The sequence below is a fragment of the Drosophila navojoa genome, chromosome 4 (assembly GCF_054131105.1).
Source record: "Drosophila navojoa isolate 15081-1374.11 chromosome 4, UAZ_NAV_1.0, whole genome shotgun sequence".
NCBI classification, from domain to species: domain Eukaryota; kingdom Metazoa; phylum Arthropoda; class Insecta; order Diptera; family Drosophilidae; genus Drosophila; species Drosophila navojoa.
The window spans coordinates 23,019,225-23,035,690 of NC_142892.1; the positions used below are offsets into that span (position 1 = coordinate 23,019,225).

General features: G+C 42.6%; 1 protein-coding gene and 2 long non-coding RNA genes across 6 annotated transcripts in view; 2 read left to right on the forward strand and 1 right to left on the reverse strand.

Moving 5' to 3' along the window:
- The window catches only part of dpr10 (defective proboscis extension response 10), a 51,034-nt gene that overhangs the window by 2,482 nt on the left and 32,086 nt on the right, over positions 1-16,466 (forward strand). For 2 of the 4 annotated variants that reach the window (XM_089258883.1, XM_089258884.1), the window contains exon 2: positions 1,998-2,285. In XM_089258883.1, coding sequence (XP_089115009.1) covers positions 2,231-2,285 — 55 coding nt within the window. In that variant the 5' untranslated portion in view covers positions 1,998-2,230. Of the gene's footprint in view, positions 1-187; positions 2,286-16,466 lie in introns of those variants that run through there. The other 2 variants (XM_018102584.3, XM_018102586.3) reach the window with 2 other exon arrangements.
- LOC149091519 (uncharacterized) lies at positions 8,705-10,258 on the forward strand. Its single transcript, XR_016196820.1, has 2 exons — positions 8,705-9,235; positions 9,294-10,258. It is a non-coding gene; the product is annotated as an uncharacterized LOC149091519 (long non-coding RNA).
- LOC149091520 (uncharacterized) lies at positions 9,527-10,906 on the reverse strand. Its single transcript, XR_016196821.1, has 2 exons — positions 10,310-10,906; positions 9,527-10,251 (listed from the first exon to the last, which is right to left on the reverse strand). It is a non-coding gene; the product is annotated as an uncharacterized LOC149091520 (long non-coding RNA).

The following is a 16,466-nucleotide window of genomic DNA, read 5'->3' on the forward strand; positions in this document are numbered from 1 at the left end:
GAGAGAGAGAGAGAGAGAGAGAGAGAGAGAGGCAGAGAAATAGCGACAGATAGAGAAAGAGGGAGAGAGAGGGAGAGTATAAGAGAGAAAGTGCGACAAGTGAACTCATCTTCAGCTCTCATAGCCTTCGGCAACAATTACCAAGCCACATACACACTTACATACACACGACATATGTATGTGTGTGTAAATATATATAACAACAACACAAAGAAGCTGACTGCGTTAACACTTTTGAGTGGCACAGGAGCACTAGCGTGGTCCCGTGCCTTTCAGTCAGTTCGCTGTGTGCCTGGTCCTGCCTGTCCTGTCTCTAATTCCATTACGGAAGCAACAGTGACAAGTGGCGCCCACAGGGCACGGGCAGGGGAACGGAGACGGTGCGCGGTGCAAGGGACTGGCTAAGCTGGCTAAGAGGCTTCTGCTGCTGATTGAAGTCTAGCATAGGGCAGCATCAGCTGCTGTCAGTCATTGTACCTTTGAGTTGGCCCTCAGCGCTGCCCCACCCCACCCCGCTCCGACCAGCTCCGCCCATAGCTCGTAATTAGTTGAAGGTACTGCTGAAAATTTGCAACTAATTAGCTTTTAATTAATTTTGCACTCCACCTTTCGCTAAGTGCCGTGCGAACTCAACTGAAAGCCAACAATGGGATCAACAAATTACAAACAAATCTCAAGCAGAGCTGAGACAGGGCTGAGGCAGAGCTGAGGGAGCAAGCACTGGGGCAGAAAACTTGAACCTGCCGCAGGTCAAACTGATTGATACCTAGACGACATCATGTGAATAAATTCGAATATATATGAGGATTGCCAAGGCAGCCAAGGGTAGTCAAAGGTTGCCCCCGGGGCGAGGCGACAGTTGGCGGGCTTCTACTTTGAGACGTGGGGGCTCGTCCCAGGTCAATCTAACATGCATCCCCTTCTCGACCCAGGCGCCCATATGCAATAAAATAGCCTCAAATATGTATGTAAATAACTGCGTATTCATCTGATATGTTTGGAACGTTGATTCCTTTATTAGTGAACAGATTTATTTTCGGATTGGCCCGGCAGACACGCGTGTCGGTTCGACTCATGAAATATTCACCCCAAGTAAAAGTTTTGCTAATTATAGAGGAGCGTAGAGCTTCTCTTTGAATGCGTGCAGCAAGTCGATTGATTTTTATTTTAAAAGAGAGAAACGACTCCAGATGAAAGTTAGGCTGGAAAAGTTCTTAGAAACTTGTGTTAGTAATAGTTTAAATATAAATTAAGCTTTTTCCATAAATAGTTTATTTTTACAGCACCTTTGATATTTTAGTTGTGCATTAAAAATATTCTGCAACGCCTACTCAGTCTATTTTTGAAAGCTAAAGAAATATTTTATTTGTATGAATAATGCATACGATCAATATAGACGAAGACACATGCTGAGCCACACCTTTTATTGTATTATTTTTGTATTTTTCAACGATTTCAATCAGTTGATTTTATTAGGTGGAAATGCGTAAATGCGTTCAGGCTAACAGCATTATAAAAACAATGATAAATTTAATCAATTTAAGTTCAGAGAGCTGACAAAATCAATTTACTGTGGCAGGGGCAACAAAAAACGGTGAGACTCGAATGGCAAAAAGCAACAAAGAGCAACAACAAAATGGCATAAATAAAAGGCTAAAAAGGAAATGGAAAAACAAATAATGATATTTGGCCTAGGCAACAACACAAACAACAACAGCAGCAACAACAACAACAAACGAGAGCGAACGGGAAAAGGTTGAAAGCAAACAAACGTTAAAAGATTAAATTGTCTACCGTTGGAATTAAGTGTTTTAAATGTCATTGCGAGTGTTTAATTCATGAGAGGCGACAGCAGCAGCAGCAGTAGCAGCAGCAGGCGGAGAGGCAACAGCAGCAGCAGCAGGAGAGCTGTAATTGTTGTTGTTATCGTTGCTGCTGCTATTGCTGCTGTTGTGTGTGTGTGGGTGGCTGCATCCAAATAATAGTATCGTTTACAGTGAGAATGCAAAAAAAGTAGAATAAAACTATAATAGTGCAGATATAAAAACACTTGGAGCTAACAGACTGTAACTCGATAGTGGAAATTAAGCAAAAACTAGCTGGGCAAGCGAAAGTATCGGTACGAGCGATACAGTGCGAGTAATCGGGACACTCAAGGAGCAAACGACAAAGAGAGCGAAAAAGTTTAGAAAGAGACAACAGACAATAAGCGAGAAACACACGGCAGTGGATGCCCCCACCAATCAGAATGTTGACCCTTTCGACGCTGCTCTGCTGCATGATGGGTAAGTCGCAAGTCTGGGGCACAGACTTGAGCCCCAGCTGCACACACGCACACACACACACATACACATACACATACTGCATAAGATTATCGGCGATTGTCGACTACAGCGAACCCACCCAGTTATTATTGCGGTTGCGGCAGCTATGGCAGCACCCACGGCGAATCCTTTAAAAAACATTTGTGGCCCAGGCTGCGAAAATCCTGATTTATGTCTGCCTGCTACCTACTGCGCTGCACTGTGCTGCACTGTGCTGCACTGTGCTGCGCTCCCATTCTCGTTCATGTTGTCTTTGCTTTTGTTTTTGTCCTTGCCACGACATGGCCAATGCCAACCGCAGCAGGGGCAGCGGAAGGCACACAAAAATGCGAATGCGGTCGCCTCGCCTTAGTCCGTCCAGGGGATATCGCATAACGGGCACGGATAGCGGGCGGGCCGTTGCCGCTGCACTTTAAACTTTCAGCTTTAAGCGACAAAACAAAAATTGCTCTCTGCACATAATTATGCATAATTGAAAAGTATAATTACGCGCTCGACTCGAGCGCAGATTTTATGAGGCGCAGCTTCAAGCTCAATCAAGCATGCCGACAGAGTAAACAACAGGCAAGAATATCCGCAGGAGTGCCAACAAAAGGCAGCTAAGGCACAATATTTATGACCCTCTGCTCCTGTTAATTGCTGTCAAATACAGGCCAGCAGCCCCAAGATGCTCAAACCAGGCCAAGCCCAACCCAATCCCAACATCAGCCACCCTGCACAGGCCAGAGAAAACATTTAAAAGGCTGAGTCCTCCTGCATTGAGTTTGTCATCAATTCTATGATCTCTACCTTCTCTGAGAACTAAAATATTATTATCATATATGTAATCAGTAACTACATTGCAACATCGCGACCAATTAGTTTTCTTACACTTTGTTTGATAATTATAATTATAATTGAACTGAGTAAAAAATCTTTACATTATTTTTGAGGTGTTTTTATTGCCTAAACCCATTAAAAATGAGAAAGGAGGGTATAATGGTTTTGTGAAAAGTTTGTAACAGGCAGAAGGAGGCGTGGTATATATATTCTTGATCAGGGCGACAAACCGAGTCGATTAAGCCCTGCCCTTCTGTCCGTATGCTTTAACGCGTCAATCATAGAAGATATAGGAGCCAGAGACTTTTTTTCTTAGGTCCGTGTATACCACGCGAAAAAAAACTCGATAGCTTGTATCTAGGGACACGAAAAAAGTATCGATATTTTCGGTATCGGATACATTGGGGCGATGATACCGATACTTTTTACTCGATGTTTTGGTTTCGATATTTTTACTTATCGAGTATCTCTAGAGCCATATCGAGTAAAGAAAAATACGCGGGATCAAGTCAAGCTCGCCAGCCAATTTGCGCAAAATTTTAGACTGAGTTTGAGTTGAATCATTAAAAAAGGTTAAAACAGTGAATTATTATCGAAGTCAATTTGATTTATAGTTAAAGTAAGTAATAAAGCAATTACTCTATGCAGTTTATTGAAATATATTTCTTTAAAAGAATTCCACCAAGCCACAGCAGTGTTTGGCAGTAATTCATCAGAATACGCAACGACGAGGTGAAGTGCAAAATTTGCTTCAAAACTCTTAAATCATCAGGAATCACCTCAAACATGCATAAGCATATAAGAAAATTTATATTATCCAGTCCTAATTCTCTCTCCAGTGAGAATGAGAGTGATACTTCCATAGATTCAGCAAACAATCTTTGGAGTGATTATAAGAAGTGGACGCATGCAGGGAAGCAGACCAAAAAAACAAGATCTACAATGAACGATGACGAAGTAGGTCGCTACCTATCTACCCATGTTTTACCACTTTCCATCGACCCTTTAAAACAATGGGCTGATATGAAAGTAGTTTATCCCAAACTATACAACTTAGCTCAAAAATATTTGGGAATTCCCGCGATGTCCGTGCCCTCTGAGCGCCTTTTCTCCAAAGCTGGAAGTCCCATAACCAAAACTCGCAGCCGATTGTCACCCAAAAGGCTTGACAAACTTCTTATTTTAGGCGATTGTGCAGAGAAGGAATGGAATATATAACTTAACATAACTTCATTGTACTATGTAATATTGAAAATTTACTTGTAACTTTTTATTAAAAAAAAAACATGAAAGATATCCTAGATTTAATAAACATTTCATCCGATACCTTGCAACATCGATGCTTTTGATTTGATATTTTTATAAGTACGATGCTTTTCTTTTGATGCTTCTTATGAGTACATGATCGATACTTTGCATTCGATATCGTGTCCCTACTTGTATCGTTATTTTTATATCAATCACCCTCACCCTTGTTGGGGCGTATTTCAAATACCTGAGACTTTTGTTTTAGGAGATGCAAATTCATGTTATAATCGTGATCTGAAAGTTGCATGAAGATAGTCCATCCACAAGAAAAGGTATTAAGCAATTAAGTTGCCGTAGAAGGACCACACTGCGTGCTTCCGTATGCTTTGGTGTGTGAGCGCGTGTGTGCAATTGTAAAAATTACTGAAATATCAGTAGCTCTAAGGGCTCAGGGGATCTCGTGGTGGAGCAGTCTCGACTGGACTTTTCTTACTTGTTTTATTATGATACTTTTGGTTTATGAATTTGAATATTTTACATATGCAAAATTCTGATTCAAGTATTTAATTTCCAGTATCTACAACATGAATTTCATATATTTTATATATCACGGTATAAAAAGCTCCAATAAAAATGGTAATGTCCCATTCGACAGAAAAAATATTCTTTCATTTCAAGGTTTTTTTTTTACTTTTTTATAATTTTTAGAATTCCAGTACTGCAGTCACAGATTCAGAAAAAAGTCATGTATTGAGTGACAAAAACTTAGTAAATACATATATAAATGTTTGATATCGTAGTGTGGTAAAGCAGACTATTTAATACTAAAATGAAAACATAAAATTCCTTACAGTAACTATATTTTAGCATTCACAATGAAAGATTTGTTAATTATTTTAATAAAAAAAAAAGAAACATTTTTTTCTTTATGCTTTTAATTAAAGTCATACAAACCATTTGCCACACTATTAAAGGGCTGAGTCTCCATTAGGGCTCTGCTGCAGCCATTCCTGGCAGTCATTAAGGCAACTCATCCATCGAATACCACTTGATATATGAATATAAGACCGGGTATATATGTATATATACACATTCCCATAAATAAACGAACATCTGATATCAATTTGTATTTGAGCGCTCATTAGGGATTATACATATACATCAACCCCATTATTGGAGGCTTCTGACTTACAGTCATCAAAAGCGACCGAATAGTGTGGTATAATTATGGGTAGACTAGAAAATGAGTAGTCCGTGGCAGCGATTAGTGGAGCTGGACTGAGTTGGAGCTGGGGCTGTCGGAAGTCGTCGTCTCCTCTGACAGGCAGTGACACATTATGAAGGTTAGAAACCTACTTATTCCGAACATAATGGAGAGTCCACGTGCTGAATATTACTCACTTCAAGAGGAGGGCCAGTTGCGAATGCCTGAATCCACTTGGCTGATCAAAAATACAAACGAAGTATATGGAGTCGTATGTAGTCCATATATGCCATGACATAAACACTGTGCTCCGTTCTCTGTTTTTACTTCCTGCAGGAAAGGTAGACTTTCATATCTCGCCTAGCTGTTAGTTGTTCAGATTTTAACTTTGGCTTTTCTTATAGCTTTTCTTCGCCAGAAACTTGGCTCATTTTGACGCCAGTTTTTGTTGAGTGGAGTGGAGAGAATTTTCTCTGTTGTCGCTTGCCATGTGTTTTTATTGCATTAATTTTTATGGTCGTTTGGTCTCGTTGTTGTTGCTGCGGCTGTTCTTTATGTTGCCGCTATTATTGTTGTTGTTGTTGTTGCTGTTACTGCTGATGTTGCTTCTGCTTTTGTTTTACTTTGCGTATGCCCCAAAGTAATAAAGTGAATTGGATTTCTCAAATAATTTCCATTTTAAATCCAGTCAGAAAATCCGCACAAGCTATGCCTCAGCCTCTGCCTCAACCTCAGCCTCTGCTGATCAGTCTCACTTTGCAGCCATAGCCCACGCAGCGAGTTGTTGTTGCTGTGCTGCCAAAAGTGGCTTCATTTTCTCGCATAAAATTGTTTCGCAAAGTTTGTCGAGATTTGTTTGGCGACAGCATTTGCAATTGTTTTTGTTTCCCGAGTTCTTTCAGTTGCCATTGTTGTTATTGTCGCTGTCGCGCTTTGGTTTTTTGGCGTCGAGTACTATTTGCATTTGTGTCCAGCACGGCCGCTGTACGTCAGTGTGAACGAGGTCTCAAGATTTAATTGAAATTTAGTGTAAACAAAATGACAGCCTGTCGATTATCCCTAGCAGCACCGACATACCTCGCCTCAGTACGTCTAAGTCGATATTTCCGCGAAAGCCTTTCGCGCGCAAATCCTGTCAACTTGGCCTGGCTGTCAATTTGCCAAGCGCCTTTTGTATGTCAAAACTTGATACGGAACACGGCAAACATTTCACACATGTCACTGAGCCAGTGAAGTTGTTGGCTGCCGTGCGCCCTATCAAGGATGTGCCCAGCCACGCCTACTGCAATAAGAGCGCGGCTGTCAAAAAAGCACCAACAACGTTGAGCGCCCACACACGCACGCACACACACACATAGACGAACAACACACTCGCCAAGTTGAAAAGTAAACTTCAATTGTTTACTTATTTGCCTTGCGCATATGGAAATGAAATGGCAAATAAGCGAATGGAAACGAATGAAAAAATTACGTTGACTTTTCCAAATGTACATAAAGGACACATAAACACGCATATAAACAAGACTCAATACACAAGAGCATAGGGTCGAAAGGCAACACGCCGGCGGCAAAGGCGGTAAAGGGGGAGAAATAAAATAAAATAACAGCAAACTGATTTCGCATGACCCCTTCGCTGCAATCCGTCTCTGTCAGAGGGCAATCTTAATGTCAAGGCAGGCAGCTGTTGCCTGTGTGGCTGCGATTCGCCGTTCCCCCGCACTTACCCAAGGCCAAGTATCCCATCCGTCAGGTCGGCAATGATCAGAATTGTTTATATTGCCTTCACAGTGGAGCTGACATAATAAAACTTAAAGTTGCAGGAGCCGAAGCAGAAGCTCCTCTTTAGTGCAATGGTTCAATTGTTTTTCGCTCTTCCCTTGCTTCATTTTAATTGTAAAGCATATTTAAATCTGCAAAGCCAATTGTCACTGTGTACACCCCATTTGACCAATGAATCGCTTTTGTTGCATTAGTGTTTGTGCTTTGTTTGCTTAATTTTCCATTTCATTTTTTGTTTTTTCGCCAACATTTTTTATGTCTGTGGGTGGCTGCTTTTTCAATTTCTCTGTGTATTTCTTTATTTTGCTTATCAAAAAGCGTCGCATTGAAATAAACACAAAGACGATATAGCAGAGTAGCTAGAAAAAAGGAGAATAAAGGGGCATGAACAAATTGTTTACGGATGTGTTTGCGTCCTTCGTCTAATCTTTGTTGTTGGCTCTGCCGTTGCTGCCATTGCAGAAAGGAAGCAAATGGAGGCGAAGGAGCAGCCCAAAAAAGAAAAAACGAATAACGAAAAGCGAAAAAGGATGTAACAAAAATTCATAACAAAGTACATTTCATGGCAATGCGAGCAACTCGTTCATCCTGTTCGGTTTCGTTCGGCTGCGTGTTCTGTCTCTCTGTGAATTTGTGTTTGTGGTTCTCTGTATGTGTGTGTGTGTGTTTCGGTTTTTTATTGTGTGTTTGGCCAGCAAAGGAAATTCACTTGACTTTTTGGCTACAATAGTTTTATTTTTTTGTATTCCTTGCAGCTTCTTGCTGTTTGTTGTTGGGCTTGGCTAAAGGCATAAATAAGCCAGGAGTCGGCTGCAGTTGTCGCTGCTTGGCAGCTTGAGTGCGTTTTGGCCCTGGCCAATAACTTAAAATGTGGCTAGTAGGCAGAATACACACTCACACACACACACACACACACACACATGTTTCAGACATACATATGTACATACTTATTTATGGCAATTTGTCGTAAGTGCTTGGGCATCTATATTTATTAGAAATAAGAGCTTTTGCGACAATATAATATTTTCAAACAATAAAGTGCGCAGTAAGAGTGTTCAAGACAGGAGTACTAGAGTGGTTGAGCAGTGCTGGTACTCTGCTCGCATCACAATAATTATGTGAAGCGATTTTTAATGAAAGTCTGAATACTCTTGCAGTGCCCAAAAGAATCGATACCCTAAAAATCTTGAAAGTACATCACACTATTATAAATTTCGGAATTAATATTTGATGGACTTCGTACATATTTCACATCACACAGCAACAACTGGCTTCCCTAGAAAGTCAACCATTTACCAAATTGCTGTCAATATTTTTCAAGCCGCTAAACTTAACTTGGAGTCATATAAAATTTTATTTCACACTCGTCCAAATCCTAGTTAAGTATGTGATCTGATTACGTTTTTAAGTTTATTGGAGCCTGACGTATTCAGCGGCACGTTCCATACCAAATCAACTGGCTGACAGAGAGTCAATTGTTGACATAATTGCAGCATAACAGGAACATGTTAGGGCTTATGAGACAACAACAATAAAAATGACAACAGAGTGCTGGCAGTCCCATTCGCACAGCAGCAGTTGCGCCATGGCCAGAACACAACGACCCTGGCTAGCTTTTATTATTCCGCTAAATTGATTTTGAATTTAGTTCAATGTTTATGGTCAAATGGTTGCGTTTTTGTGTCACCAGCCTTGGTGCGGAAATAGCAACACCGTCTGATATGTGGATTTATACAGTACCAATAATGGCTTGGCATAGGAACGGACGCTGCTCCGCTTTCCACTTCCACCTTCCACCTTCCACCATCCACCTCCCACCTTCACCTTGCCCTATCTATTTTGGGAGCAGCTAGTGAGCTAGGTGCGGCTACATTTCTTGCTTTGTGTACCTTATAAATCATTTTTGCTTCAATGCGCAGGCGAGACCGGGCGCCGGGTATATGGCCTGGCAGCTCCTAGAAGCGATAAGTCTCAGGGGCCGAAAATAAATACACCTATGCCTAGGCCAATGCCTATGCGTATGCCATAAGGACCCCGGACGAGGTAAAAATGAAAAGCGCTCGAGAGTAATCCCCAATCGATTTTCAAGCACATTCAATAATGGCTCAGCGGCCATTTTGCTAGCGAGCTAAAGGCGTTTTTTGTGGTAACCTTTTTCACTTTTTTTGTTACACACTTTATTCTTATTTTTATTTTATTTTTCCCACTTTTTTTGCATATTACTCATGCATATGCTTAGAACGCGGCCCATGCCCAACGTAAGTGAGTTTATACATTTTTTATTTATTTCATATCCATTAAGTTCAAAGCGGAATGTGTCAGAGGAGGCGTCTAATGTATTGGCTGCTGCAGGGCGTGCGGGGGGAATGACTTTAGTAGAGCGTAGGGATGCGTTCCGGCTTGCGAGCTTGTCTTCCTCTCTGGTCTGGTCTGGGTCTGGTCGGATGGTCGGATGGTTCCAGCGTTGAAATTTCAATTACTCAAGCATATGATAAATGAACTTGTAGCCGCAAATTTGCTCGTCTTTTTGCTGGCAGGCCAGGGAATCCATTATGAAGACACGCCGCAAACCGCCCACTAAGTATGTGGGCGTGTCACTCACAAGCTCATATGCGAAAAGTGCAGCATGTGAAATGATTGCGAAAAACTTGCGCAACTTTGGCCCGGGCGAACTGTTTGCCCTGACCAAATATGCAAAGCCTCTTCCGGACCAACGTGGCTGGAGCTGAGCGGGCGTTGTTGGGCAGGAGGCGCCCGTTAAATGCCATTTGCTGGCTGAAAAGTTGTCGTGACTTGACAGCTTTTGTTAGCAGCAAGTCACTTCGGCACTCGCTTAATTAACAGTCAAAATAAAGGTGAGCTCTGCTTGTGTGCATGCTTTAAATTAAGTTAATTAAGTTACAGATCTGGCATGTCAACGGCGTATTATACTTACCCACATGAGCTCAAATGCGCTCATTCCCGCATAGCTACATTCAAAACTCGAACTCAATAGCACTCGTCATTAGTGCTGGAAATTCATTTGCACTTCGCCAATTCATAGGTGTTATACTTGTACTTGACGTCGTTGTTGCTGCTGCTGCTGTTGTTGTTGTTGTTGTGGCCTAAAATAGCTCCATGTTGCTTTGCCAGTCAGGCATGCATTCGAGCATCCAGCCAACCACTATAAACATGTATCGACATCTCAACTTAATTGCATTTCATTCATTGCTAAGCAGCAGCAGCTGCTTCGACAGCTGGCGTCAAGCAGTGGCAGGAGGCGGGAACGCGGACAGGTGCTGGGATCTCGGGCAAATGGTGTGAAGTTTTATTTCACTTCAGTTCCATTCGTCGATGCGGGTGTTGAAAGAGGCAAACAAAACATAAAAATATAAAAAAGAGCACACAGCCCGAGAGGCAATGCTCAGTTGAAGCGCTGCAGGAAGAGCCCAGCTCGGTTGCGGGTGAGCCAGATGGAGGCTGCCACTCAGAGGGGCAGCGAGCAGCAGCCGCTCCACAGCAGTTGGCGAACAATGGCCGCAATGACTGAATAAAAGGGTTCAACACAAACATGACTTTACCCAAAGTTATTTCGCGATTTTAATTTCCCAAAGTCAAAGTCCACAAAAGTTTTGTGCGTTCTCTTCAAATTATTTTGAAAATTATTTTTATCAGAAAACTTTCGATCTCAATTTGTTTGTGACAGCAACTCGATCGAGTTCTTCGCATAAATAATTAGATTTAATTTGAGTATTTTATTGTTGAAAAAGTGTATGTGCTTTAAATATATTTATATGTACCTAAGTGATATTTTGCAATTTATATGCTTATTTTATTGTTATTATCATGGTGGACATGGTGGATGCAAATTACCCATGATATGTTATAATTTATGACCTATTATTATGTAAAACATACATTACATTATCTATGATCAAAGTTCATAATATATACGTTAGAGATTATTATTTTCTATTATTTGTAAACATTATATATTATACTTTTCTATTCAATAAAATAGAAATCTATCCCACTGTACCTCTCACTTGCCACTAGGCACTTGTATAGCCGCTCTTTCGATTTCTCTCCTGCTTTCCCATTCGTTGAACGTTGCTCATTGCTTTCGGTTTTTGCCGTGGCGCTGCTGAAATAGCTAAAATTGAGACGTCACCGTCATTATACTGCACCGAAAGGAAATACTGGAGAGCAAGGAAACGAGAGCAAATAGAAAAGGATAGGGGGAACAAAAAAAGGAAAAAAAAACAACTTTTTAATTGAATTGTATGCTGCACAGCTTCAATTGCGAGTACGTTTCGGTTAGGGCTAGACATCGGATCGGCCTGGGACTCACCTGGATGGGGCTGGCTTAGAGCGGGATTCATCGACATTGCTCACATTTCAGCTGTCAAGCCGGAGCAGAAGTTGCAGTTAAAGATAGGGCGTCTGTTTAGCGTTTTGGCACGTTTTACTGATTTCGCTGAGCATCCCCGCGCGGCAGCTGCTCCTCAAATTCAGTTGCCACATCCGGTCGACTAAGCGCGCGTGCTTGGAGCCCAGCAAGTAATGCAAACACTTACCACCGCACAGCTGCTGCCGGAGCGAAATGGTGCTGACTGTGATCTGGGTGGTGGTGGTGGTGCTGTTGCTTCAGATTGTGGTTATATGCTTTTTGTTGCTCTGCTCCCCATTTCCCTTCCCTCGCCGCTTTTATTAACACAAATATTAATTTTTGCGGCGCTGCATGTGGCATGTGGCAGCCTTGTTTACACTGACGCCATCGGCAGCCCGCTTTGCCACTCGCCCCTCCCCTGTCCGCCTCGTTCAGCTCGTCTCTGTTTTGTTGTTGCGTGTATCTCATTAAAGTCAAAGCGCCCAGCACGCACTTCAATTTGCATGAACAAAGCTTTGAGATGTCCCTTTTTGGCCAAAGCGGACGCTCTGCCTGGGCAATGGCTTCATTTGGACACTCCTCTATGGATAACTTTACAGAGCGGAGCAGCAACGAAATCTCATCATAAAGCTGACGGCGTGCGTCAAATGCATTTGGGGCCCTGTTGCTTATCGCCAGAGCGATGGCAATGAACGTAACGATGTCCACCAGTAGAGGAAAAGGAAAACTTTACAGTAACGACAAATTGCATGGGTAGGGAGGGCGTAAGAAGGAAGTGGGAGTGGCTCTGCCAGTGACTGTGGTTGTGGTTGTGGCTGTGAGTGTGTACTGACTGCCAATCGCACCTGACCCAATTCGGCGCTGATCTCGCCGATACAGCAGGATGAATAAGCAAACTGATGCGAAATCAGACAAGGCTACATGTCAATACACTCTATCAGCAAGCAATTATCAGGGCTTTGTCAAGCTGCTGTGAAGCAAAAGAGATTCCGTCTACACAAGAGCTTTTCATTTAATTTAATTAGGACCATTTGCTGTTGCAATATACGTTGGCCTTACTTGAAAGTGAAATATTTCACTAGCATAACCACTTTAAGCAGCCTCCGTATCGATGATGACTACCCATGACATCGATCAAATTTATTTGAAAATCATTATATATCCAATGAAAAAAACTACAATAAAATTATTATCAAATCCTCGTGTTAAATAATATATACGATTTTTTATGGTATTTTAATAGAATGATATATACCATGAAAAAATCTACAATCGTAAGGGGATAATTTTTCTTTTCGATTTACACATTTCGATTTCTCGCGATTTTGATTTAGTGGGGTACAAGTTATCAAGATTCGACTGTAACTTAATTCAGCTTACAATATACCATCGACGGTTGCTTCAGATATCAGCCCAGTCTGACAACATCTAGCACTTGACGAAATTAATATGTCAATCTCAAAGATTAAAATCCATTTATACTATAGATGGCGCCATCGTTGGTTTTAACTGCTTTGCAATACTCATTCCTGCTTTCGACCGTAATAACTTTCATGTTTTTTTTTCATGTTTTTTTCATAGAAAATTGTGAGCTCTTTTTTAGGTCTTGTCGCGTAATTTGCGAACAAAACATTTGACTCAACACTCTTACTTTCTTGGGGAATTTGTTTGAAAGTGCATAAGAATGGTGTGATATTTCAAACGAATACATACATAGACCCGTATTTATTTCTCCTCCTGCTTCTTTGGCTGCTCTGCTTCTTTTACACAGTTTCCTTTTGGAGCAAGGCCGCAGCTGCAGCCATCTTGGACTTGCTCTTGGCACACAATCGCCGAGAAATGTTTTGTGCTACTTCTGGATGCAGCAGCTCGTTCCGAGAGGCAATCTCTGCAGGCGGCATTGCCATACGTACATGCAGCCGTTGCACGCTTGGCTGCCTCTGCGGCGGAATCCTTCTCGGCCACAACTCTGCTCGGCATTTCCTGCAGCTTGCGCAGCAACGTATTTCAGTCGCTTTCCTCAGTCAACGCCTGTGTTGGCTTGCCGTGCGATTGCTTGGCAAATATTTTCTTAATTAGTTGGCAGTGGCCTGCCTGAAAAACTTGGCCATTTCACTTTTCACTCTTCTACACATCTTTCTGCCTCCGCCCGCTTCTTCTACGTCCTCTTCTTCGTCATAGTCCGGCTGACCAACTGTCAAGTGTGAAAAATTGCAACTCAAATTGCTGTACAAAATGGCTTTAAGAGCTCGTTAAAAGTCACGCAGCGTATTGTTTAATTTATGCGTACGAAAACAGAAATTATATTAATTACGACTGCAGTGCAGGGGCGGGGCGAGTGTCAGCAGCAGCGGGTAAGAGGGTGGGGCAGAGAGCTTACGCAGTGCAGCGCACAACACGAAACAGCAATGAGCTTAAAATAACAACAACAGCATTAACAACAACATCAGCAAACAAGTCCGAGCAAGCTCTTAAATGTAGCCCCCAGCATTTCGAGTAGAATTTCCCCCAAGTTCCGAATAAAAAATGCATAAAATTTGCATGTCAAAAGTGCGTCGACGACGTCGGACGCTATTCGTCCTGGCACAGCTCCAGTGCCCCACTTCCCCTTCCCGTCGACTCACTCGTCAACAGTGTTGTTTGGCAAACGGTCGGGGCTTTGGCTGAACCACAAGCGGTAAAAATTTTGCAATCAACATAACAATTATGTGGCGCTGGGGCAGCGCTGTGGTTCGGCTGGGGCACCAGCAGAGGGAAAGAAACGAATTTACGAATTTTGAAAGGCAAACATCACGCACAGAGCGCAGAGCAGATTTATCTTGTTGGCATATTCATAACTCTGCCGTGCCGTATGCTTTAATAGTGCGTTTAAATTTTTACAGTCCACGCGGCTAATTACGTGTGGGCTGTTTATACGATTCGCTTTGCCACGGGGTGTTTAATGCCTTCGCATAAATGTCGAAATGCTGCGGCTGTCGCGCCACATGTTTGATTTGATGTAGACGTCGCGACGTTGCGTTGATAGGGGCCGTAGTTAAAGCCCTCAGGGGGCGTAGTGCGTGTTGCGAGAGGGGCGGGCGACAGCAACGACTGGGGTGTGGCTCATTGTCTCGTCTGTGCGTCTGGCTGCCTTCCGTCTAAGCAAGATAAACGAAATGTGAGCAACGCGCACACCAAATGTCAAAGCGTATTTAATGAGCCCACGTACCCCATACCCCATACGCTGTATGGCATACGCCATTCGCCGTATCTCCGTCCTGCAAATCCTTGAATGTTGCCGCGATTTTCTGCGAAAATCACAAAATCAGTTGGCAAGAAATCAGATTGGGAGTCGCGCCAACTGCGGCAAGGCGGCAGGGCGGCAAGGCAACATCGACAATGTTGCGGGTCTGAGTGTGTGTGAGGCAACTGTCGGTATGACGACACCAATGAGCTGTAGATGAAGCTAAAGCATATGCCACGATGCGTGCCTGAGGCGGTCGGCCGTCGACTGTCTGTGTTCCTAGGTGCTGGGTGTATCGAGCGTGGCCACCAATGGAGACGCTGATGAAGTCAACGCCAAGCTGACAGCAACAAGGTAGTGCAGACAATGTGGTGTCTGGCCACATGCCACAAACGACAACAAATTGTTCAGGCAAAGCCCCTGCGTGTGCGTATTGTCTCAGGTTGATAATGTCATTTTCAGTTGGAAAAGTCGATCGACCTCTTATCGGACTGCGACTTGATTTGCGATACAAATATTGGACTCTAGATAGAATGCATTTAATTTTATGTATTTAATAGGGCTGCAAATTGATCGCGTTTGCGCTGAACAAATATTGAGCTCGAGGCTAATTATATGAAAGTCGAAAGAAAACTTTCCAGAAAGTTTCGCACTACTGAGAACGCACGATGGCTAACCAGAGTGGAAAGTGCGTTCATTCTAGTTTCTCCCAGTCGGCCAGTTGGTCAGTCAAGAAAGACCAGATGCATGTGTGTATAAATACATGTGAAGATTTCTAAGCATTTGATTCAGACAATTTCTCTTCTATTTGGACTTGGTCTTGGTTTCATCTGCGGCCCCTTGGCCACTGCTACTGCGTGCCTTTGAGCTGTTAAATGCCATTTTCAGCATTCACGTTGCCACAGCCACAAGAGTTTTCATTAGTGCAAGTGCTGCATAGCTCACCCACACGCACACACACACACACACACACACACACACACACACACGAGCATTCACTGCGCTCTTCAAGCATTGCTGAACGTGCCAAAAAGCATTGCATAAGCGCAGGCGGACGACAATGTGAAATAAATAAGGTAAAAGGAACGGCGAGTACAATATTTTGTTCCCAGCTCCTCAGCGCCGCACAACGGCAAACAAATCTCAGCCTTGGCAGAGTTAAAAATGTAAACAGCAAAACAAGAATCCACATTCGCCTTCCGTGGCTCGAACTCTCAATACTCTATAGATTGAGCAGTGGACCTGAAAAATTTTCCATAGTTGTTGTGATTGACGGGTTTTTCCCAACGATGATTGTACGATCGATACTATCGATGGTTCATTGAGTAAATCTATGAGTGAAAAATTTAATTTTTAAGGAATAAGAAAAGATTCTTATACCCTGAACTCACTGAAAGTGGAAAATCGGGCTATAATGGTTTTGTGAAAAGCATAAGTAATCATCGCAGACCCATCAAGAATATATAATTTTGATCAGGCCGACGAGCTTAGTCGATTTAG